This window comes from Patagioenas fasciata, chromosome 3 (genome assembly GCF_037038585.1).
Source record: "Patagioenas fasciata isolate bPatFas1 chromosome 3, bPatFas1.hap1, whole genome shotgun sequence".
In the NCBI taxonomy this organism is placed as follows: domain Eukaryota; kingdom Metazoa; phylum Chordata; class Aves; order Columbiformes; family Columbidae; genus Patagioenas; species Patagioenas fasciata.
In genome coordinates, this window is record NC_092522.1 from 65428935 (window position 1) to 65454640 (window position 25706).

A 25706-nucleotide genomic window follows, 5' to 3' on the forward strand; every position below is an offset into this window, starting at 1 on the left:
GCAGACGGAGACTGAATCAATATGGTCTCTTCAGAAGGAAAACAAAGGGAAAGGTGATATAATTTAAAGTCAGGAATGGGAAGGAAAGAATGATTAAGGAACAATTACTTATTTTTAAATTTTGGCTGCTTAACTCTTATCTGCTAACAACTTCAAAGGAAGCATTTTTCCATGCAAGGACATAGTTAAATAGTCTTCTAAAGGATGAAAATTCATGGGGGGTGGGTTTACTGAGACACCTGTTATGTATAGTGGACACATTAAATTACTTGGGAGCTTTTCAGCGTGTTGAATTTCCCAAAGCTTTAAGGATGTACCAGGCAGCTCTGCAGTTGCTGTTTGTTTTCCCTAATAACTGCTGTTGGCAGTGGCAGAGATAAGATGCTGGACTAGATGGTCTTTTTGATCTGACTTAATGCAACTACCCTTGAGACCAAACTGACAGAGTTCATTGACAGATGTAAATTTTCTGACTAATTTGCTAGACAAATGAAATTGTAAATGTTTTCCAGAAGTAGATGCAAATGATGATGAAGGCTGACCTATTTAATGCCAGGTGAGGGCAAATAACCAGCTAATACAACCTGATTCACAGAAGCACATTGTTTTATGCTGGGTGCGGAACTAGCATCTGAAGTAACAGGAAAACTGGTGTAAGTGTAGTGCCAGTTTGGCTCTGGGATATGTTTTCTGTGCACGGTTGTTCTGCCGCCTGGCTGACCTTAGCTTCATCACAGCAGAGCTCCAGGAGCTCTCCTGTCAGGATGTTTTTCTCTGATAATAGCTCTGTGTCTTTGATTTGTGGGTCACTTTCAGAGTGAAGCCAGGGAATTCGGTGTTTAAGCGCATGTTTTTTTGAAGCATGAATTCCATAAACCTACAATTGAGACTTGTAGACCAGAATCAGGAGGATGGGGCTAGGATCCACTGAGGAGTGTATCTGATAGGACCTCCCCAGGATGTGCTGTGACCTTGTAGGTGCTTGAGGCAACCTGGGTTCTGGTGAAATGAAGCACATTTTAACTTGATTTCCTTTTGGTGACTAGGCTCTGTAATGGTGTGAATATCCCTAGGGATGCTTTAGCACATGCACTTTCCACAGTCCGGTTTTTCACAACTGTGTTTTTGTGGTTAGTGGTGCCTCTAGATATGTTGGAGTTGGATAAAAGCACTGAAAAAGGGTTTCTGATGTAGCTGTTGTTAGTAAAGGATATGAACTACTCATGGCTCTTTAAATGGCAATAGATCTCTGGATGTTTTGTCCCAGGAAAATTTTCTGCCATTTGGAAGGGAGTTGTTTGTTTTTAAAAGTTCTTATCAGTAACTTAATGCCTTTCTCCTTCAGTAACTGCCTTTGACTTAAGTGGAAGAAAGTTTGGTTAATATGGAGTGTTTCTGAAGGCAGCATACTTCGTTACAGGTCCTAGAGTGTAGCTGTCTGGTAACTCAGACGCATGAGGAATGTGTTGTGGAAGGTGCTTCTAGGAACTTCTTTTGGTTGGGGTGTGTGAAGGGGGTATTATGCAACCCTTAATTTGTGCAAAACCACTGACAGTACATCAGAGATATGTAGAACGTGCTGGAGTATAAGGAGCACTTTCTATAGGACATCCTGTTTTACTGTGGTGCAGTTTGTAATTTGTTTCAGCACAGAAAGCAGTGTGGTTGAGCATGGTCTGAGCAAATTTTGTCTTTTCATTTCACAGAAATTTTAAAGGGGGGTTCTCTACCTTTTTTAATCCATCCGATCTGGAGAAGAGCATTTTTTTCCTAAAGAATAAATGAAAGGAGGTCTCAGACTGCTGGAAGTGTTTGTTGTTTGCTTCTTTACTGTAAATATAAATTTATAGATTTCATGAAAGCTCCTCATATATAGTAGAATGTACTAGCTCAGACCTGTGTAGACAGACTGTTTGGAATACCTGCAATGTATATGTTGGTGTAAAAGCATTCCTGTTTTATTTAAGCATCATTCAATGGTTATGGATGCATTTTAAACATGAAGAAAACTGACGAAAGTTAGTGTGCTAATTCTGTGCAGTCAGAAGCAGCAGTGCAGTATGGATTTGTTAAATGAGAGTAATGTGACTTGCAAATACAAACAAGGTAATGCAAATCCTAGAAGAATGTCGGGTTGGTGGGGAGTCCATGGAGTAGCTAATTGACCTTGAACTCCGGGGTTGGATCAGGTATTTATGCCCACAACCCACTATGAGGAATCCAATCTGGTATGGGAAATCTCCAGGAGCAAGGCATCTTCCACCTCCCCGAAACCCTGCATGGACAGAGTTGCTTCTAAGGATAGAACAGATTGAGAAAAAACAGTCTAAATCTCCTTTACTTTGGACGAGGATGTATTTGAACAGAAGTTTAAAAAACCCTTCGATGTTATTCTATGTTTTAATTTATTTTTTTATTTAGTCCTATTGTTCTTTTAATGTCCACAAACACAGGGGGGAAGATTTATTATGCTTCTGCTTGGCAGCAGCTTTTTATGCAATGGAGAGTTAGTGTATGATATGTCCAGCAATACTTTTTTTTCTCATAGTTGAAATAACTCTAGCTGTCTTCAATAATTCCTCCTTAATCATGTGTAAGTGGGTTTTTTTGCAGTAGCCTACAATGCTGGCTCATTTGTTCTGTGGGTGCTGGTAAGTGCAAAAAATGTGTGGAGGGCTTGTTTTTGATTTTTCTTTTTCTTTCCTGTATGCTGCCTAGACAGTTTTGCATTTTATTTCAGCATTCCCAAGCATAGGACATAATAAATAAAGCATAGGGGATAATAAATACATTTACGGAATGTTGTCAGTCTCAGTTCAGAACAAGATCCCCTCCTGTCCTTGAGGGTGCTTTCCAAAGGGGTGCCATGGACAAATTCTAGCTCTATTGACATACGAGTCAGGAATGCCAGTATGACTTTACACAGTTTGCTGCAGTTTGACAGCAAATCATGGGTGAATACTCTCATGTTATAACAAAAAATTGTGTGGTTTTTATAGAACTTGGAGCTCATATTAATATTCAAGAGCAAACTGCAAGAAGTAGGAGTGAGCCGTTTAAATTCCTCAGTCCTGGATCCAGCCTTAAGTTTAAGCAACACAGCATGTTGCCAGCTGAATAGTTATGATCAGGTACTTTAGATGAGACTTCTCAAATGAGTTTTTTAACAGAATATGAAATCTTAGAATTACTTTGCAGCAGAGCAACTAGGAATATACTTGTTTCTGGATCAAGCCTAATGAGTAAAGATTTGTGCACTTCTTAAAATATAATTGTGTTTTCTATCAGAAACATGACATGTGAAACTCTTAAGCTCTTGGGCATTTAGTTTTCTCAGTGTCTTTCTGTTCTTGGGAAAACATTGGACACAGCAGTGAAAATACAGCAATGCGTAGACTTTCATGGAGAAGAACCAGAGATGGTAGATGTATTTTGTACCTTTTGGTTATGGTAAGACTTGGGGACTAAAATTCTCGGATACTGTATTACTTATGAGAGGTATTTTCTTCTTAGAATAGAAATATTTTCTTGGCTAGGTGAAGGCATCTAACCAATGTGTTTGTTTACACCTCTTAGAATACTTGTGCTTCAAAATTTTCAAAAGCCTGGAAAGATTCCTATTTTGTCTAGGCATTCCAGCTGCTGTTCATCATATGCTTGAAATAATGTGTATTTATTTTTCAGTGAGTGCTTGCTGTTCATGAATCTCCAATGTTTAAACCATTTTTGGTATCACGGGATTGGGAGATGTTAACTCCCATGACTTGAAAATAATGTCATAAGAAATAATTCAACATCTTCAGATTAGAAACAATTCAGTGTGGTTTTTTTTTTTTTTTTAGCAGTTTAATGGGCATGGCTCTGGTCTTTTTCAGAAGGTTCTATGCACTCTGCCTTAGCCTTTTGTTTGGCTTGATGCAGATCACCTTTCTACTCAAACCTATGTAAAAATGAGCAAACTTCTTAACAAGAGATTGAATGGAGTAACTAAAAAGAGGAAGAGCTTTCAGATAGCTTGAAGACATCTTATGAAACATTGCTTCCAGAAAATGCATGCTACTTATTAAAAGAAGTTTTAAAGTAACACACAGAAGGTGGCATTGCCAAGAGGATGAAGGAATGGAGAGCTTTTGTCCAGATGAAGAAACAAGTTATAAAAACTCCATGAACTATGTCAAAATAAATGTACGCCTTAGTAAGGCAGCTTCCAGAAGAGTTTGAGCAATACTTACTGAAGACTGACTACAAAAAAAGCATTCACAAATGCTTCACCAACAGGGAACTAGGTAGGGATCCTGTGCAGTCAAGATGGAAAAGGAGGACTTGAAGATGCAGCTTTCCTGCCAAGATCTTAAGAAAGATTTTTTTCAAAGGGATATGGCTGAAGACCTGCCTCAGATTGAAATTGCCAGTACAAGAGGTTTTAAAATGAACCGTAACAACTCACAGGAACTATGTGATGATGGCTCAAAAGTTGTCAAGGAGCTCTGACTGAGATGAGCTGTTAATCATGGCATGTGACTTCTGACTTTAGTTGATGTTGGTGGCATGGCGAGATGGCAATGTAATACTAATAGGACAAACAGCCTGAAAATATAAATAATGCATTGCATAGACACATGGATAAAATCTGACAGTAGGGAAGAGCTGACATGGCTTTTTTGTAGAGGGAAATCACCCTTTGTTTTGTGAGCCTGTACTTAAGGGTGATCCATTTAAGACAGTGTATTGGGATGTCAAAAAGCTTTTGATGGGACACCGTACTGAAGACTCTGTAGAGACAAAATTACTAGAGGTTACATCTTTACTCCCTCAGATGAACGAGTTCTTAAAAGAACAGAACAGAAGATTGGTTTTGTAATGAAGCAAAGTTGCCAATGGAAAAATGTGCTGGTGAAAGGATTGCTCTGTATTTTCTTTTTGAATTGGGCTTTTCAGACAATTCATGGATCTGGAAACTTCCTGCTGGTGAACAGTGTGATGGCAATGTTTGCTGATGTGCAGGCTAATCAAAATTATAAATAACGGGCTGTAAAGAATTGCAGAAACTCATATGGTACCAGGTAAATGGGCAGATAAAGGATAGCTGAAGTTCAGTGATAGTGAATGCAAAGTAACATATGAAGAAAAGCAGCTCTAATTAACCACACAATATGAACTGCTAATTTAGTTGTTACTATTCAGGCTTCTAGTTAGCTCAAGAGTTTTCTGGAAATATCTCTGGATTGTTGATTGAGAAAGGTCAGTCTTTATTTGCTCCATTCTTTAGTGTCTGCAACACTGATTGCTGGCTTCTGGTGGAGAGGAGATACTGAGCTAAACAGATGTTTGATCTGATCCCAGTAGCTGCTGTGATTAAACCCAGAGCTGGTTTTTGAAGCTTGGAGGTGGATCTGACATTTTTGTCACAGAGAGCTGCTCAAAAAAACCCAAATATATAACCATGTTACAAACAAAAATGGGCAGATTGTATTTGAATAAAAATTAGAATACTTCTTAAATGAGAAATCTTCAGGTCAGTAAGGAAGAAATAAACAGAAATAAAATGAACTTTTGATCAGCTTTCCTCCTGCCCATCGTATTCTTGAGGTGGATTGTTGTTTCTTGCCTTGATTTTAATGAACTCTGCACCTTTGGAGCTGTGGCAAACTCTCTACAGTTCCTTTAGATTTCAGGGCATCTTCCCATCACCTCCGAGGCCTGGATCTTTGCTTTTTGTAAGACTCTCTTCTCTGAGCTCTACTTTTGGCACACCTGTGGTCCCACAAGTACTTTCTCCTTGGGTAGTTAATATAAACCAAAACAGTCACACAGATACCACCACATCGATAATTTGTTTGGGGTGTTTTATCTGCTTAAGTTCTTGTCTAGGCCAAAGGAGTTCTTGGTCTTCATTGGAAAAAAAAAAAAAAAGAATCTGCAGTGATGTAGATCCTCTGGACAAAACTTCTAAATGTAGAAGAACTGAGTTACTACAGTTTGCCTTGTTTTCATTGACTTCTGCTGTTGTGTTTGCAGGTTGGTTGAACATTTGGTACAGGTCATAACACTTACTAGCCCTGCAATGTGCTCAAGCCTTCAGCTGAGCCTCATTAATTACCTCTTTGAGCTCAGAATATTTCTTCTGATTGCAAAGTTTGGAGTTGAGAGAGTATTTAGTATTTGGTGTTCCTGGCACAAAGGAGTCTGTTTCACTGGGGCTGATACAGATGCAGTGAGCCTGAATGCACTGAGGTTATTTTAAAATAAATGGCTCTTTGTTTGCTTGTCATTTTTTATTCTTTCCTAATCCAGAGTTCCTCCCACATGCATCAAGCTGACACTGGGTTTTTTTCAGTTGTTGGGGGTTGGAATCATGTGATAACATCACAGTGCTTTGTCTTGGGCCAACAGCGTGGATTTTTTGAATCTCAAGCTTTCTTCTCTTTTTTTCCTCCCCATCAGCAGAAAGCCTTTCTATATTGTCCCAGATGTCTTCAGATCATTAATACAGTAGTTTAGATTTTGCCATGTAGTTTGCTGTGTTAATTCCTACACGCTCCTCTTTCATGCTTATCATCTACATATTTTCTTCCCCCTCTCATTCCTTTCTTACCATCTGTATGAGCTTTCTTTGTGTTACCACTTACTTGCCAGCTTCTGCTGTTTTATTTCAGTCAGTACCCTCTGCTTTGCTCCCATCAGCCTTGGACTACAGAAGTGAGAGGTTCTTTTCCCTTCATATCCTTGAAGTGCCGTGCAGTCAACAAGCCCAGGGTTTCACTCAGAGACTCTTGGTTTAGAATACGGTGGTTGTAAACAAACCAGTCAGTTGTTTTTTCCACCTTGTCTGGGTGGTTCTGCTTGGTGAAGTCTTGCACTTGTGTTTATGAGAATGATCTGAGCCAATTAGCTACAAAAGTTGGCAAGAATCTATTCATATGGGTTTTTTGAAGACGCACCTTGCTGCATTGTGGGAGAGGGCAAGTTTTGCATTGCTCCATTGTGACAGCAGAGTGAACTCTACAGATCAGAATATCTCCAGAATATCAGAATATGCCCCAGAATACCATGATTTATGGGTTATAAACTTCCTTGTGATTTCTGGTTTAAATGCATACAGGCACAGCTTTTATTTGCTGTTGTGCCACGTTATCATCCCTTTAGCTTAAACAGTTCTTATTTCTTACCTTATCTATCAAGAAATCAGCAACTATCAATATTTTAAAAAGATGAAAGGTTGCTTTTTAAGTGAATAGCTAAGTTATTGAGCAGATTCCCACAGATCTAAATTAAGTCACATGTAGAACCTGTTCATGTGTGTATAGATGCTTAATTTGTATCTGTAATGAGGTGGACTGGGGTGTGTGTGTTCGCTTGTTTGTTAATTTATTTTCCGTGTTATGCCTCAAGGAACTCTTCTTCCTGTGATGTTATATTTGGGGTTCCTGAACAAGTGGATGTTGCATCCATGTCTGCACAGAGGATACCATTTCTTTACTCACTGGAACAATATGTGATTCTGTCTTAAGCAGAAGCAGGGAGGTATTCAGCTGCATCCCTGCAGATATTGTGGTGTCTGGTGCTTTCTTTGTGTAGGACCTAGTGACCATGTGGTGGAAAGTGATATCATCTGACTGATCCTGTGCACTTAACCCTGCCTAAGCCAGCAGATAGCATGGTTAATACCCACTGAGACAACTGAGTAAGTCTAGGTCTGATACAAACACGTTGGGGAGGGCCAAGAGCACCTCTAACACTAACAACTAGCCGTTCAAAGGGTTCATCTGGAATCATACCTTTTGCTTATGAGTTTAGGTGTAGAAGCTCACTTGGAAATTAAAGAACAGTTTGGCACAATTTTAGCTATTCAGGGAGCAGTGAGCTCAATACTGACGTGGGTGCAGTATGGCACTGTTGTATTTAAAGGTAACTTGTTGATTTTTTGGGTATTAGGTACTCTAATTATTTATATCTCTACTTTGTGCCACACAGCATCCAGAAAGGGGTACCCACCAGACTGCTGGGCTTGTGTAGCATCTGCTGGGAAAGTGTGCTCAGAAATTTCCCTTTGAGTAGATTGCAGGACTGGCCCTGGTTTGTACTTCAGTGATGCAGTAGCTCTGCTTCCATTTCATAAAAATGAGGCTGCTTGAGCCAAGATTACTATAAGGATACTGAGCCACAATGCTTTACGCTAGATAAGAACTAGCATATGTCTGTTACATGTCTCTGTCTTAGTGCACTTGAGCATGCTTTGTACATCAGTTGGAGCATCTGTGAATATTGTGCTTTTCCTCTAATATATGGCATATTTAACTGGCCTGTACAGTCATTACATGCTTTACCTTACACAAATCCAAGCCTCAGGCACCTTTATAAGGTTCTTTTTCTGGCTAGCTTCTCCCACCAGACCAGCTCAGCTGGATGGGCTTCCTGGGAGGTCCAACCATTCACCTGTGTTTAGATGTGCTCATCCCAGTGGCTCCCATCAGGAAATATCCAATTCCAGTGATGCTGACAAGTCAGTGATGCTGTGGTTTGCACAACTGAACCAGAAATACCAACCTGTACTGACATGGTGCTGGGATTTCCAAACCACATTTCTTACCTCATGCAGGCAGTCTCTGGATGAAGAGAAAGATATCGGTGCCAAACACAGAGAGCCATGAAGAAGGTGAAGTAGATAAGGATGTTGCTTGCTTGGTTCTGAAAGCATACCCAATAGTACGTGTCATCATGACTTGTCAAAACCACTGTTATGATGCTGAATGGAGAGCTGCTACTGCAGTATGAAAAACGTTTAGTGTTCAGACTTATGTTGAATAAATTTTGTCACAAGCCCTCTTCTTTCTGTATCTTTGTCAGAAGAATATCTTACTTTGTCTTTTAATCCCCAAGTGGAAAAGAATCCTAAATTTTGGACTGTCTCAGATGTTGCTGTTATCAGCTTCCCTTTTGCCCTGATAATTTGTGGAACAATGAATGTAAGGCAATGGCCATGTGTTTCATACCAATTAATTAGATTATAGTAGTAAACATAAACATTCATTAGCTTTATAGTTGCTCTCTTTGCATTCATCATTTTTCCTGGCAGCACTGTAGTAAGCAAGTAGTGTCAAAAAATAGGGTGTATGTGTGTGATATCTCAGAGTATTTGTTCAAACATTCTTTGCCCTGTCATATTTTAAACAATGAATACGTGATGAACTTTGACCATTGCATTTAATTTATTGCCTTCTTGGTGACTAAAGGCATTGTCAATAACCAAGAGCAAAGGGCATTAAATCCACTAACGGACACTTGCCTCTCTTGACCATATTATTGTGAATAATCTTAAGTTTTTACTAATTAACCTTTCCTAAAAAAATCAGAGATTTTTATATGTTAAATTCTCGCTCTTTGTAGAGATAGCTTAGAAAGAGCTAACCGGATTTACGCTGCAGGTAATAATTATTGCTAACATAATTGTAATATATGTCAGGCTTCACAGATGTGTCCTTTTCCACTGCTTCTCAGGAAAGAAGGGTCAAGTCAGCTGTCTCCAATCCCATCACGTGAATCTGGTTTCCTGGGATAATAAGAAGCCAATTCCCAGTGTAGTGGTATTTTGTTCTCTTGAGTGTGTAACGGTGTGTTTCAAACTCTTGCTGATACAGATGTTAGTTAACCTGATAACATAGAGGTTGACTGCTCTGTGTTTGTCGCTATGTCAGCAGCTTAGTGTGGGATTGTCCAAGCTAGTCTGTAGGTGTAGGCAGCTTCATTACGGGTGGATTGGCTGCAGTCGGCAGACAGGTAGAGCTTGGAGTGCTTTGCTCAACTGCCTGCTGCTGCATTTGTGGTTTTTCTCTTGCCAAGGCCAGAGCTAAGCTCTAATCTCACGCTTAGGTTACACTACTGTCACATCCTTGTAGGCATGCCAATTGTTTAAGGAGGTGGGAGAGAAGGTTATGGCTAGGCATACTCTATTGTTTGTAAAGTAGCAAGACACCATTTACTGTAAGATCTATTATGAGACTTTTACCCATAATGTGAAAGATGGCTAGCAAAGACGATACTAACCCTGGTTTCTTTAAATAAGATTAGTGATCTGTAACCAGGTCTGCTGTCAGGAGGTAGAGAAAGGGGAATTTAATCTTGTGCCTAAGACCAGAATAAGGGATAAAATGTATTCTTTCGTGCAACCTGTGGGGTTGCAAGACTTGCAGTTCTTGCCTTACCTGTCTCTTGCTCGTGTTCTATGCAGTCAACCTCCATCCTCACCCTGCTCATTGGGCTGCTGGAGCCTGAACAGACTTTCTTTGCCGCAATACAGAAGATGTAAAAGAGCATTTGGAGTGAATTGTCAATCCATGGTCTTCAGAGTGCTTCATCTTGAGGGTTTAGGTGTTGATAGGACTCTACTCTGATTCATATTCTTGGTTAGTTATTGTTTTACTTACCTTGAAAGCAAAATTGCCAATATTTTAAGTGGGTTTTATTCGGTGTAACTGCAGAGATAGTTCTTCCACCTTTATTGAAATACCATTTTGCCACTTGTGAATTTGTATTTTTCCAGTGAAGGGAAAGTGTATCTTTCATTGCAGCAGCCTGTTAGATTAATTTCATCTGGGGGAAATGAGAGTGAGAGCCTGATAAATGGGATTCTGACGGTTTATGTACTGAAGACTGAGCAGTTCTTTTGGGCTTGGCTAAATCCTGGCTTTTCTGAGCTAGTGAATTTTTATGAATGTATAATTGAGTTAGATTTGTCTTGGAAGCCATCAGTCTTACTCAGCTTTGCTAAACTTGTAATCATATTTATGTAACTGAATATAGTATTTAGCCCTTTATAGTGTGCTTGACAGTACATTTCAGGTGCTTTATAGGAATCATTACCACAATTTTTTTAATTTTTTTTTTTTTTTTTAATGAGCTTCCACTTGGTGCTTTGTATTTGGCTTCTGACCGGTGCTCCATACACTGATCCCTCCTTAGGTCATAGGAGTTTCTCTCCCGATGTTGTGAAAGAAGCCAGTCGGAAATGGGTCTGTCAGAAGAGTTGGTTTAGGGTGTACGTTGTTTCGGTTTTATTTATTGGATAGCCACTTGATCCCAAAAGTGCACATATTTTTTGTGGCTTGTTGGAATTGCAGGTAAGAATTGGGCTGTTCCCCTCAAACTGTGATACCAGACCTGAGGGCTAACTTGGACTTCAGAAATCTGGTCTCTCTGTCATGAATGACAACTTCATCTTAAAATACCTAACTGCTAGAGCAAGAAGGAAAACTTTGAAGTTGAACCTATTCTAAGGAAGATACTGTGTTATCAAATGAGATTATCCAGACCTGGATTTCACAGAGGTCTTTATATATAAAGGAAAGAGATCCTCTTAGTTACATAAGAAATATATGTATCACAACAGAGTTTATACCAGTATCTTAGTGTAATTTTTTTACAAATGTTTCCTTATTCTTGTGGTACTTCCCTCCTCTGTTGAAGTAACTTGAGGCTTTTGATATGTGTGTGGGTTTTTTAACTTTTTAATTGCTGTGGTAAGGATAGAACAAGACCCAAGAACATTTCTTGCAGTGCGGCCCACGATCAGATTTGTTCTCGCAATTGTGTTAAACAGTTTTGGCCAGCTGATTTTGACAGTGGTGAGTGTATATATATATATGCACACATATATACATGTACATCTTTTAAGAGTAGTTGTTCTTCATGGTTCTGAGAACTTGCCATTTTAATATAAGATATCTCAAGTATTTTCTGTATTCTGAGTTTGATCAGACTCTATCACTTTTTTTTCCTTTTTTAAGTAGTATTTCTCTTTTAACCTTAGTTTTGCATCCCTGGTGAGAGCACGTTATCTTGCAAGGTTTGAGAATTAGTCATGGCAAGTTGTGCAAATCTTCTTCCTGCTCCATGTGACAGAAATGTACTGTAGACTTACAGTTGCTCAAGATCAGACATATATGAATAACAGTAGTTAAAAATAGAGCTTGTATTTTGGCAATGTCCTAAAAAAAAAAAAAAACCAAAAAACAAACCAAAAAAAGCAGCACCCCCCACACACAAAAAAAAACCCAAGCCCTAATCTCATCTGAGCAAAATATAGTAGCAATATTGTTATTTTTGTTTGGCTTTTGTGGTGTCTCAGTTTCCTAAAATTAAAGAAAGTCAGTGTCTGTATGGTCATAGCAATGCACTACCTTTTTCAGTTCAATAAAATATATCTGATGAAATGCATACTTCAAATATTTGATATGAAATCGGGCTGAGGGAGATTCTTAAAATAGAAGCTATGAAACTTTTAGAAAACATAATTCAATATTTGACTTTTGAGGGAAAAAAATCCTTTTTTATTACTGTGTTACTCACCTTTTATACTGTTTCTTGAAGAACCTAAGCTTGCATATGCACATGCTGTCTATTCATGCCCTGTGTGTATCTATCCTTTCTTCAGCTTTTTAATAATTTCTAAGCCTGTAGGCCAGTTGCAGTAACGTACAGCTAAAGAGTAGATGCCTCAAAGATGTTACTTTTCAACAAGTTGGAGAGACATCATTGCTGCCTTCCCAGTTGACAGCATGACCACAAGGCTTATCTTTTATTGAATAGCTTCATAACAGTTTTGATGGTCTAAGGAAATAGACAAGGCAAAAGTTGTGGTTAGAGGTAGAAGCGCTTATTAAATCCATTAGGGTAGAGAAACTTGATGGTACATAAAGCTTTTTGCCTGCTGAGCGTGTCTTGCTACCTATCCTTTCTGTCATAAAAGCATCTGCAGGGAGGGGAAAGCAGGGAGACACACTGGAAACCAGGCTGCTTTTTTGTTTTGCTCTTCACAGAACTGCATTTCTCTGAATTCTGTTTTACTTTTTCCTGAAAGAAAAGGAACAAAAAATTTAATTGGTTTTAGAGACAGAAGAGTGTTTGCAGGAGAGGTGGAGTTGAGTCAATTTTTTTGTTTTGTTCTCTTGATCCCACAAGCCTTTTGCAGTAGAAATATGCTGCCTGTTATAATAACCTTAAGTACTTTTGCTGACACTTTGCAGTTGCCTCTTGTTTTACTTTGGTGTGAATCTGGGCAAGTGAAACAAATGTTTTAAGATAAATTATAGGCTACATTCCTTGTTCTGTAAGCATTTGTGAATGTGTTTAGTTTTAGTCATGCAAGTAAAAGTTGTGATGAACACAATTCTCTGCACAACAAAGTTCTTACTGATATGGGGGTTTCTGTGGCTTTACATATTCATTCCCTCTTTCCTTCTATTCTGCTGTACCTTGTCCTTTTCTCTCTCCCTCTCTAGTCTTCCTATATGAATCAAAATAGATCTGGATGGTAATTTATATTGCAAGTTTACAGCTGTTTTCTTCCAAAATTTTCATACAGAATGTGTACAGTATGTTCTGCAGTGATGTAAATGTATTGCATGAAATTTTATTGCAACTTGCACAGAGGGTGAAAATACACATTCAGTCAAATTTTTTTCTTTTTTTTTTTTTTTTCTGCAAGGTCATCAATCATCATGTGTAAATTAAGCAGAGATTTTATTCTCCAAGGCACCAAATTAACTTTTTGCCGTTTCTTGCTTAGTGATGTTTTTACCTGAGGAAGTCAAGGTCTCACTTGAAAAAAAAAAAAAAAAGAGAAAAAGTTAGGGGGAGGAAGGAAAAAAGAAAGAGGAAAAAAAACCCAACCACCACCACATCCTGCTGACTATATTCAAAATTCAAACATAACAGCTAAAATGGGGAAATCCCTCTAGATCACTTATTTCCTACTTAAAATCGGGTCGTCTTATCAAAGCAAATTGTGTGAAGAGGCATGGTGTAGAAGTATTTGGCTGCCAGAAACATGTGGCATTGACAATTTATCATTTCTTTCTGCAGATATCGCTGTTGTAGAGATGAGTGATGCCTTCCGTCAGCCTTCCCTGTTCTACCACCTGGGAGTCAGGGAGAGCTTCAGCATGGCCAACAACATCATCCTCTACTGTGATACCAATGCAGAGTCTCTGCAGTCACTGAAGGTAGCTTTGAATGGAAAAATGGGGTGTTTGGTTGTGTGGGGGAAGAAGTCACAGTTGGTCCAGCTCTTGAAATGGGTTGTCTGTTTGCGTAGGAAACACAGATGCCACTGGTGTTTCACAAAAGAAAAGCAAAAGTGTTCTGAGGCCTGGGAAACATAGCCACAGTGAGATGCTGCAAAACTCAAGTTTCTTTTCTCTCAAGAGAAAGATTTAGATTATTTTATCACAGTCTGTAAATACCTAAGTGTTAAATAGCTCTTTCTGGAAACAGAAGTTTGACAAATTTCAGATAAGAAATGAAATACGTGGCTTTGTCATTTTTGAGAGTTACTGGTATTTGGGGTAAATTGTTATAGTAGTAACAAGTGGATGAGAATAGTATTGTGTAGGGGGCAGCAGAATAAGTTTTAGTCCCTGTGTAAAGCAGCAGTTCTCTGGCTAAACCTGATGGGGCCCCAGATGGTCTCTGTTATGCCTTGCTGAGTTACAGCTGTAGCAGAGCTGATAAAAACAAAACTTATACCTCCTCCTCAGGGTCACAGTTCACAGTATGGGAGTTTGGTTTAAGGCAAGATGATGGTTGAAGATAACCTATGGGGCTGTGAATTGTGTCAGCCAAGGAGTTGATACTTGCTTCCTCTTGCTAACTCTGCTGAAGGTTTAACTTCCCTGCGGATGGGGGAGGGCAGACAATGTGGATGGCAGTCTTTTCAGTTACTTCCCCTCCCTCAGGTTCATGGGCTCCGATCAGGACGTGTTTTATGCTATTGCACTTCCATTCTAGGCGTTGCTGAAAAGAAGCATTTTAGTAAGCAGCTTGGTGAATCAGACTGCAGTCTGGGAGCTGCTACCTCTCATGAAGTGCTTGCTTCCAATGCTGCTGGCTAGTGAGTGTAGGATATTTGGTTTTGAGTCTGTCCCATTATTTGCAGCTCGGCCCTCTTTTGGAAGGAGCATACCTTGATGAACTCAGTTTCTTCCCTTAGGATTTTTTTCAACAAACTGGAGTGGTTGCAGTCCAGTTATTTCCTTTCTTTTTGCAACACAGAGTATATAGAAGAAAGCCCTAAAAATAAAACTGCAAATGACAAAGTACCTCTGTGTGGATTGAATTCAATTATGCAAGTACAATGACCTACAGTATAAGCAGAGCAGAATTTCATTGTGCTGGTTAAGGAGCCAGATATCCAGCTCCCACTGGCTATAGTTTGGAGTAAGGCACCAAGCTTCCTTGGACACGTGGGAGAACTTTTTACCAGTTTAGGAGGTGGACTTTGCAGGATTCCCACTGATGTCAGTGAAAGCCCAGTTCTGCACAGGGAGACTTGGATGTCCCAGTTACTGCCAGTGCAGTACTCACCAAAAACCTCTCTTTGGTTTTCTTTAGCTTTGAGCTGGGCCCATGTTTCTGCTTTAGGTTGTTTGCAGACAAGTTGTCAGAGTGACTGCCTGAAAAAAGTAGTTGTGGGCATGCCTGAGCATCTTTTGAGGCCGTGTTTGTTCCTGTATTTGTTAGAGTCAGCAGATAGAGTAGAAGCAACGCAAGAGCGTGTGTGCAGTTTTAGTCTTGTGTAGAAGGTGATGAGTTCAAAGTCTGGAAACGATCATGGAAATGCACAAAACACGAAGCTGTAGAACATGATTTAACTGGGGTACCAAGCAATATAGGTGAACTTTTGCTGGTGGAATATTCTTCTGTGTGAACATTCAGGCCCGATTGGACAGGGCTCACAGCAAACTGATCTAGTGAGAGATGTCCCTGCCCATGCTGGGGAGTTTGAGTAGGTAACCTTTAAAGGTCCCTTCCACTCCAAACCATCCTATGGTTCTATATATGTACATGTATAGGTTTGTCTATTTGTGCATACAAATATATTTATATCCCACACTTAGAAAGCTAGCAAGAGTCTTATTTGAAACATGCCCCCTCAACAGGGGCAAGAGCAGTTTTATGGAAGCCTGACTTGGGCAATGTGGAAAATATGAGGTGACTTGGGTTGATACTCTGTTTTTCATGCTGTGGTATAGGTGAAGCTGTTCAGCAGTCCCAGTAGCAGAGGTGTAGCATAGCTGTTTGATAAATCTGGCAGGATTATTGGTTGCTGGGATCAAAATTTGCTGACAAATCTCCCTGAAAGTGAGTTTGCTGTCCAAAAGTGGTTCGCACTCAGCCTGTACCACCCAGATTAGTGTGCAAGAACCAGCTCTCTCTGTCCGTGTGTGCCCTGGCTTCTTCTCTGCAAATTTACATTTAAAATAAGAAGCTAAATTCTTTGCATTAGATACTAGAGCAATGTGAATTTCAGTCAGGTTTGGAATATTTTAAAACCTCATAGAGATACTGCATTTACTATTCTCCACAGTTTTTTTCTGCTGGCAGCAAAATGTTACTATATTTAACTTTTCAAATATGAGTAGATGTGTATTAATAGTCAGTTTTTGGACAGCATAACTTTTAGAACGTTTACATAGGGAAGAATATGTACGTGTATATACATGTATGTGTATAAACACGCGCACACTGCAAATGTTCGTCTCCATATATAGGATGTACATATTTACTTGGTTCCATAGTTGTTTTGTCTCTCCTGGGACAGTACTTGATTTATATTGATTTGACAGGCATAGGAAACATCTAACAACTAGCCTTTCCTGTCCTGTGTCTGTAGACATGAACATTAGCAAGTCATACTGATAAGCTATCTTTCTTAGTAGTTGTTTAATGATACATTTTTTTCTTTTTTTTTTTTTTATTCCAGGAAATTATTTGCCAGAAGAATAATGTAAGTATGATTTCTCTGTGCCAGTTGAATTCTAGGCATTGCAAATTTCTGTTCTGTTTAATGTTGTTTATCTTATGTTTTCCACTTGAATCATTTCACACTGTCATGCCATATTTTATGGAGTTACATGGAGAATTCTGGAAATCTTAGCAGCAAATCTGTGTATATCACTTTGTTGCTAGATACCAGGCTTGCTTCTTACCTTACCTCCATCTATCAGTGATATTTTCCTGCTGCCTTTACATATCTGCCATATTTTTTTCACATGCCGTTTAAATCTGTCATCTTTTTTTCTGTTGCCTTTTTCTGTACAGTGTTCTTCAGTGTTTTTAAGAAATACTCTATTGAAAAGGAGAGTTATTTGGAAACTGGTGCTTGTTTTAGAAACCCATGAATACACCTATGAAAATATATATATTTATAAAGAGACCATGTGTGTGTGTATTTCTGGAAGTTGAGTCCTGAAGCCTGTTAGTCCAAGTGGAGTGCAGATCCCAGCAGTCTGTCAGTGACTGTCAGTCATTTAACTGCAGGTTTCTGTAGCTCGGGTTCCCTTTGGTTTCTGAGGTTGGCCTTGTGAATCCGCTTTTTCCCTACCACATTCAAGGGGGGCAGACCTGTGACGGTGAGAACACTACTGTCTCACTGTGGTTAGTTCTGGAGCAGCGGGGCCAGTCCTGTCAGAATATATTATCTGGCACGTTGAGTTGTTCTTGGCTTTGCTTTCGAGACTTACTGGTAGCCGTATATGCTAAAATATAATTTTATAGCGGTTAGTCAGTGGTGTGCAGGTATGTTGAGGTGCTATTTGTATGCCATACAATTCCATATATTTGAATAAACTTTTTTAAGAGGCATATGAAGCATTTAATTTTGGAAATTGGTCAGGTTTTATTTCCCACAGTGTTGAAACTGCCATAAAAACTGCATTATTCCTGGATTAACTAGTGCCTTCTGCCAGTATGAAACACCATTTGAAAAGGATGCAGTTAGAAACTCTATCAGCTATAGTAGATAAAGGTGACTTAAACACCAGTGCAGGCATTGTTCCTAATGCTACATTTTAAGTTATGTTTTTTTTTAATTAAAAAAAGAGGCAAAGAGGGTTCCATAAAGAGTTTCTGTATAGCTCTTAACCATAAACTGCTTTTCAGAGACCCTCAGAATGCTGTGAGTGATGTTAGACTAAAAATCTATCACCTTTCTGTAATGAAAGTAGGGTAAATGATCAGTTACGGTTTTACGAACAGTAAGAGAGAACAGTAAGGCCTTTCTTGTAAATGCATTCTGTATTTTTGTTCTGGTGGCCCTGGATCTAGGGAAAATGGTGAGTGACTGATCTAGTGTCCCTGGAAGGACAGGGCTAATACCTCCATTAGCAGGAAACCAGCAGGTGACAACTTGTATGGTAGAATAAAGGGGAGATGTTATCTTGTCCTATTTTTAAATGACAGTCTCTGAAGCTCAAGGAGAGGTAGGGTAACTTTGCTGTCATCTGTTTGAGACAGGATTGTTCTGTTTTCCATTTAAATTTGGATAGGTGGCTGTGAAACTGTCATTTATCACTTTTAGAAATGTTTCAACGTGTGCCACAAAACAAATGTGTTCCTTGAGAGTCTCGGATGTTTCCAAGCACACCCACATAACATCTTTTCTGGGAGGAAGTATTTTCCCAGGGACTGGAATAGGGAAGTCAGTAAAACTGGCCTAGAAACTGCCACAGATTTTTTTCTTCTTATTTTTTTTGTCGTGTTGTGACCCAAACTGCCAGGAAGGAGACTTTTTGTAATGTTAGTGCATACCTAAGTATTCCTACTTCATGAAAATCATGTTACTTTGTAAATCATATGACTTTTGGATAAACTGGTAGGACAGAGGTACTGTTCTTGAGAGGCTGTGACTCTGATGGCCACCCTTACCAAAAATAGCCAAACAAATGATTATGTGAGGTTGCAAATATGAAAAAATGGAGTTCATATATAAATAAACCAGGAGTTTAGTCCTGCTGTTCTCTAACATGTTTTTTAATAGCATGCAGAAATCGGCTGTAACAGGACAATGGTATCCTTGGCACCAGGGGATTAAAAAGGCTGTAAAACAAGTGCGTGTGTGTGTATCTATCTATCTATCTATCTATCTATATATATATCTGTCTAACTGGAGCACCTTGTGTTTTCTTTGCCTGAACCTTGTATTCCTAAAACTGGTGGGGAGAAAAAGAAAATCCATTACCAACTGTTATTTGTTCTGACTGGATTTTTGTACTTCCTATCAATAGTCGATATGATGTTGCATAGCTAGGATAAACTGCCTGGACCCTAACAGGGCAGAGCAGTATAAGATAACATAGGCTCATTTCCTGTTGTATGTGGTTTTATAGCTATTTAGTTGGACCTTTTCCAAATGTTGCAATAACACCGAAAACATGTAATACATTTTTACAGGGAGTGATACTTCAACAAGAGGCAGTTTGATATTTGAAAGCTCAAGTTTAGTTTTTGCTGTTATATGATTTTTGAGGTCAACCAAGCAGCAGAGGCATTCTAGAAATTACTAGTAAAGAGTTTCAGTCACAAGGAGATGTTGGTATAAAGGTTACAGTGCATGGCTGTACTTTGCTTGTTTTAGTTCACCAGTTTTTATTTCATCCTACTTCTCCCTAGTTTGAATCTTATCAACTTTGGAGAAAAGCTGAAGGTCAGGTTCAAAATAGCCAGTTGTGCGGGGTTTTTTTGTCTTGTGTTTTTGGTGTCATGGTTTGTTTTTAATTTCACTTCTTGCTGAATCTGAGGAACTTTAATGTGCATGCATTATATATATGATTTGTAAACAGCTGCAGTAATTAACACCTTGAAACAGTGCTCACTATTCAGTTCAGGCTGCTTGCTTGCCCCAGGTCCGAGCTACTCAGGGGGTCAGATCCTGGTAGGGCTGTTGGTCTGGTTGGAAGGATCATCCAGGGGCAACAGGGACTGTTCTGCTGGGCAGCTGACTCACAGACAACAGAGATTAAGCAACAGGGTTAACGTTATATGGCTGAGGACTCTTTTTAGTGTTTTGCTTTTCTGACACTTGGGGGGACCAGAGATGGTAACTTTTGCTGGTTTTCCCCAGCCCTTCCTTACGACCTCCTGTTTGGGGTGTAGCCTGGCATTTGGTGCAGCACTCTTTCAGGTATCTGCAAGCTTGGAGCCTCTGTATAGGTACTACTAGATGACTGTAGATCCTACAAGATGTTTTCAGCTATTGGTCTCTTTCGCTGTGGAAACAGGGGTAAACATTTTTAATACTCCTCACCCAGCTGATGGATTCACTGGAACAGGCTACCCAGGGGCATTGTGGAGTCTCCTACTCTGCAGACATTCAAAACCCACCTGGACACCTTCCTGTGTAACCTCATCTAGGTGTTCCTGCTCCGGCAGGGGGCTTGGACTAGGTGATCTTTCAAGGTCCCTTCCAATCCCTAACATTCTGTGATTCTGTATGTAAAAATGCTACAAAGTAAACTTCAGTAAATATTTTGTTGATAATGACAGCTGTGGTATTTCTTGTTATTTATGATACATCACTATCTCTTGCTTATTCTTTCATTTTTTGAATTCTTTGACTTAAATATTTGGCACATACTTTCACTGGAAAAAGTTCGAACATTTTTTTTTTTCCTGTGTGAATATGATGAAAGGTCCATATAGAGTGTATACTGATCTGTAACAAGCATTCAGGATGTGGCATGGCTGCAACAGAATGTTATTGCTGAGCATACAAAGAAAGAATGTATTACTGAAGAAAATGTGAAGTATTTTAAAGAGTAGACTCAGTTTCTGTGCTTCAGTTCATTTGAGGTATGAGGCTTACTTGTGTTCCTTTTCAAATCAGTATAAAGGCTGTCATTCATGTGAGTGGGATTTGAAGTAAACACAAAACATCAAAACATCAGCACATGTTGATTTACTGTCTATTTGAGGGATGGAGGAAATAGATTTAATAACGTGGTTTAGGACTTTGTCATCTGCTACATGCAACACCATGTGCAGTCAAAGAATTATGTTTAAGAAAAATCTCATCATAAGAATTTAAATAAAAGGAAATATTTCTCAGAAGAACTATTGGGAGAAATGTAAAAAAAGCTGATCTTAATTAGAGGAGAGTCATCAGGAAGAACAGTTCCTACTGTGAGATTTACTGGTTATTTTTATTACCTCACCTGATTTTATTTCTTTAAAAAAACCCAAAAGTTACATTGGTGGATGCTGACTTGAAGCTCAGGCAAGTAGGTGGCATTCTGTCAGGTTCTCCCATCCATGTTTTGCGTGTCGCTTCATGTCTTTGAATGCAGCTTTCTTCTGTTTGTGGATACTGACAGTTAAATAATTCCAACTGAGCAGTGTTAGTAAAGAGCTTTAGGGAACTGAGAGGGTTGCACACCTTTGCTTAGGATTTTGCAGATTTTTCTCCCCGCTTTTGAAGCAAAATTCAAGATCTTAGAATTAATTGGGCAGAACTCAAATGTTCATTTGTGTAGCACCATGTCTTCTTTATTGTACAACTTTCTGAGAAAAATCTTCTGTACTATGTCAGATGTATTTGTGGGAGAGAGAATAGTGTTTACCTTATTGCATAATGTTGTTTCTAATAAGATGACGTCTCCAAACTGAATTTCCAGAAGGCAACCACTTTCAAAAGTGACAGCTGTGTGTTAGAGAGGGGTATTGAAAGAGTTTTTATATGCTTTTTGTGATCATTAAAATATAACTATGTGCTATGTATTTTTATTATTTCAAATACAAGTAGGTGCTATATTTTATTTTCATATGCTGAGAAAGGATATCAAACAAGGAGGATATCAAACTTAATGTTCCAGTGACCAATAGGTCTAGCTAGTAGCAGCATAGTCTTAAATTCTCTGACTGTAGAGGCATTAAGACAATCTTGTGGTTGTATTTAAATGGAAAATACGCACACTCTGGAATTTTTAAATTTTGCACAGTAAGTTAGAAAGGGAGATTAGTAAAATATAAACCAATTAAAACATTTGCAAAACTGAACTACAGATTTTTATCACTTTGTGGTAAGCACTTAATGCCTGTGTAGCTGTTTCCAGCCGGTATTTCTGCCTTCTGATTTGTCTGACTGATTTGATGAAATGGGCTGCAACACAGATAATCTTTCAGAACATGGCCTGATGTCACCAGATACTGAGTGTGCTGGCCCAAAACCTTCAAAGATACATACATTCATATCTCCTTGATATAACTAGTTCAACTGATCTGAGAGCTCAGGCCAAGTTTACCTTATCTAATGTCCTGAGTTCTTGTACATTAGGCTGAACCATAGTAACAATCTGCGTGCACACTCATGACCTGTCCCGGCCCCTGGTGTGCTCAGTAATGCCTTTGAGCTTTCATCTCAGGTGACCTGCAATCACATTGGAACTTTCATTAGTGTAATTTGAACTTTGAACCTTAAATAATGAGGGCTTTATAAAGAAAGAGGGCTGGAGAACGAAACAAATAGCACACTGGTGTTGTGTTCGGTGTTGAAACCCCGGAGGGGTGGGGCGGGGGGCGCTGGTGTAGTAATAGTTGGGGTTTGTTTGTTTTTTAAAGGGTATAGATGTAACTGAGAATATTGCAATTGGGTTTAAGGTGTTACTCCTTCAAAAATTGCCCATTTTTCTTGAATGGCTTGATTCTGTTAGACTGTACATGGTGCAACGAGTCAGAGGAGAGAAAAACAATGATTTTTGTCTTGGGTGCTCAACAAACTTAGAATATAGAGTGAAGTTAATTAGGGTTAGGAAAGAATATCAGAGTTTGAGAGATCACAGTTGGGATGGAGTGTTACAGAGCGGATTTTAATAGGATAAGCGGAATGTTTTTAAACATCGAAGTGGAATAATGTGCAGTAAGTCGAAATGTAATGTATGAGCAGATAGGAACTGTGTGGCTGTAAAACCACCTGATCCCAGTTAATGTAACTTTAGATTTTGATGAAGAAAGGTGAGAAAGGAAGTGGCTGAGACAGGTTGCATTGTCTGGGAATGAGGAAAGAAGCAAGTCCATGTGCTCTGCTTCAGGGCAGAAGGTGTAGAGCTGTGTGGCACTGGAGCAGCTTCTCAGCTGCTGCCCCCAAGCCTGGTCCCCTCTGGCTCCCATCCCACTCATTGCCCAAATGCACTTCAGGGTTGGGCTCTTTGTAGTTAGAATTTGTGATGGTGACAAAGTATGTTTCTCCATAGCGAAAGACTGTAGATTTTGTTATACAAGAGCAGGCTTGCCGTCACTGTTCTCTATCTTCAGCTACCGCCTTCAGTAAATAATATGTAACTTTTGAGTCCTTTTTTTTTTTTCATTTTGTCAATAGAGTTCTTGCTTGTCTGCCTTTGTCTGATTCAGCTGTAAAATATCTAATGTACTCTTTAGCTAGGAAAGAGAAATTGAGGTCAATGTTTCTTATTTTTCTTTACTGCATGTGGGATTTTTCTATTTTTTTAAGCTTATGTCCTAAGGAAATGAAACTTAAGAGCTTGTACTGCTTTTTCGTCCTCCACCCTCTTTCTGTATCTGCCTGTTTTGTCTGTCTCATGAATTTCAGCCAAATTTGAGAGGTTTGGAGATACAGAGCTCCCCATAAAACATAACTGTCTAGGTGAAGCTAACAACCAAACTAATGACCTGGCTGAGTGAAAGGCCACTGTGTTCCCACGCTGTTTGCTGCTGAGCATCCAGGTGATGTGGTACCTTGAGACAACTCTCTGAGAATCCTGGGGGCCTTCTGAACAACAATAAATTCATTTTCTTTTCTTCCCATGGGCCTCTTCCAGAGCACTGGAACAGGCTGCCCAGAGAGGTTGTTGAGTGCCATTTGGAGACATTCAAAACCCACCTGGACACATTCCTGTGTGAACTGCTCTGGTGAACCTGTTTTAGCAGGTGGGTTGGAATAGATGATCTCCAGAGGTCCCTTCCAACCCCAACCATTCTGCGATTCTGTAGTGATTTCTCCCATCTTTCACTGTCAAGTTCTTCCTTTTCCACTGCTTCCAAAGTCTACTGGGTCTCTGTGTGTTCTATAACAGTCTATAGCTATAATATAACCAGCTTTTTTCTCTCCTCAAGTAGCAGGAGGAATGAAGGCAAACTAATTTTTGTTGGCTCTCTTGTTCCAATAAAATAGATATCTGCTTCCTACAAAGGATGCACGGGGGGGGATTAGTTTAAAGGAGCTCTTGCTCAGCAATGGAGTCAGGCACTTGGCCTCTGCAGGAAGAGTAGTTTTCCTGCTGGTAGGATTATTTCTGAAGACTCCAGTACTACCTCTGTAGGTGGCCTGACTATTATGCCAGGATAAACTTTGGGTTCTGTGGATTTCAAAAGCTGGAAACATCCTTTTTTTAGAGTTCATTTTTAATTAAGACCTGAGCTTTGGAAACAGTGTGCCAGAGGTCTGAGAAGGCCTTCCTGCAAGCAGTCTTCAATTCTATTTTTAAGGCACTGAATAAACATTGGAAAGTAAAATGCCTGCCCCAGGATATCTGTAGCTACTTCACCCTTTCTCTTGGCTCTGACTTCTCAAACTTTTCCTTTATTTAGAAAAAGGAAAATCAGGGAATAGTCTGGCTATGCTTAATAGTGACTCCTGTGCTAGTCACTGTCCACCCTGTGGGCTGAAACCAGTTCCAGCAAATTAGTCATTTCCTTTCTGCTTTTGACTGTGGGGCTTATTAGGTTTTAACAGGATCAAAGTTTCATCCATTCACACTTGAGTGTGTGATCACCCTGCATGTTAGCATATTCTTGATCAGAAGTGTTCACTCAGTTCTCCATTGTAAAGGTGAGCAGTTTGGGATCTAGCATCACACTTCTTAACTTCTTGTTAAAAATATTGTCATACACTTCCCAGTTCTCAAGTTTCCTTTGAAATTGCTACACTGATGCACAGAAAAAAAATTGTCCTAGCTATTCAGCTAGTTCACAGTTGTTGAGGAACGAAAACTAAATTCATCCTTGTTCAAGTCTGTGCATGCAATAATCTCCAACCAGGTTCTGGGTTAGCTGAGCTCAGTGGACCTCATGTAAATGCCAGCATCAATTACTTTTAAATTTTGTAGGGTTTCTCTATAACCCTCAGAACTGGGGGTGGGATTGCCTTTGTAGCATGGTTGTGTAGTTTCATAAAACAATAGGTGTAATAAAAAATGTATTTCCTGTACTCTTTGTAGTCAACCTCTGATCTGTACACAAACGTGTTTACTGATACATCTGTACACATAGATTTATACAGACTAGAGTACCTCAATGCTTCCATGTTTTTAAAATCTAATAATGCATGTTAAAATGCATGTTTTAAGCACATGGCTGGTATTGTGCATTTGAAAACTATTCAGTCACTGCTCTCTCAGTGCTCAACAGAGGACTCTGAAGTGATGTCCTCATTGCTCTCCAGAAGTCAATACAGCAGAAGCAGCTGACCAGAGAGTGATTAACCTTGGAAGTAATTTAGGGGTACCAAAATGGTGGGTCTCAATAATTGCTTCCTTAAGACTTTTCTTGCCAGGCTGCTGGCCACTTTGTAGTGGAATCTGAGCTTTGAGAGCCAAATGGCAGAACTCCTCCTGATTCTGATGGTATGCTGTCTCATAGTTAAGACTCTTGAGAACCACAAATATTCTGTAAGTTTTCTGTGTATGTAAATCTGTACTAGCAGGCACCGGACATCTTGCCTCCCTCTTTCCTGGAAGATAAACTTAAATGATTATTTTTGCAAAGTATCTGTGATACATTGATATACAGAAATCAATACAGTTTGGTAATGCTGAATATATATACACACACATAAATGAATATTCTGAAATACATCTAGCTTTAAGTCTGACTGGCCAGGAAGGTTTGCTACATAGCAGGGAATTTGTCTTTGTTATGTT

General features: G+C 39.3%; 1 protein-coding gene across 1 annotated transcript in view; it reads left to right on the plus strand.

Moving 5' to 3' along the window:
- The window catches only part of MAP3K5 (mitogen-activated protein kinase kinase kinase 5), a 110993-nt gene that overhangs the window by 19453 nt on the left and 65834 nt on the right, over window positions 1–25706 (plus strand). The window contains 2 exon segments of the mRNA XM_065834522.2: window positions 13861–14000; window positions 16760–16783. Of these exon segments, the coding sequence (XP_065690594.2) occupies window positions 13861–14000; window positions 16760–16783 (164 nt within the window).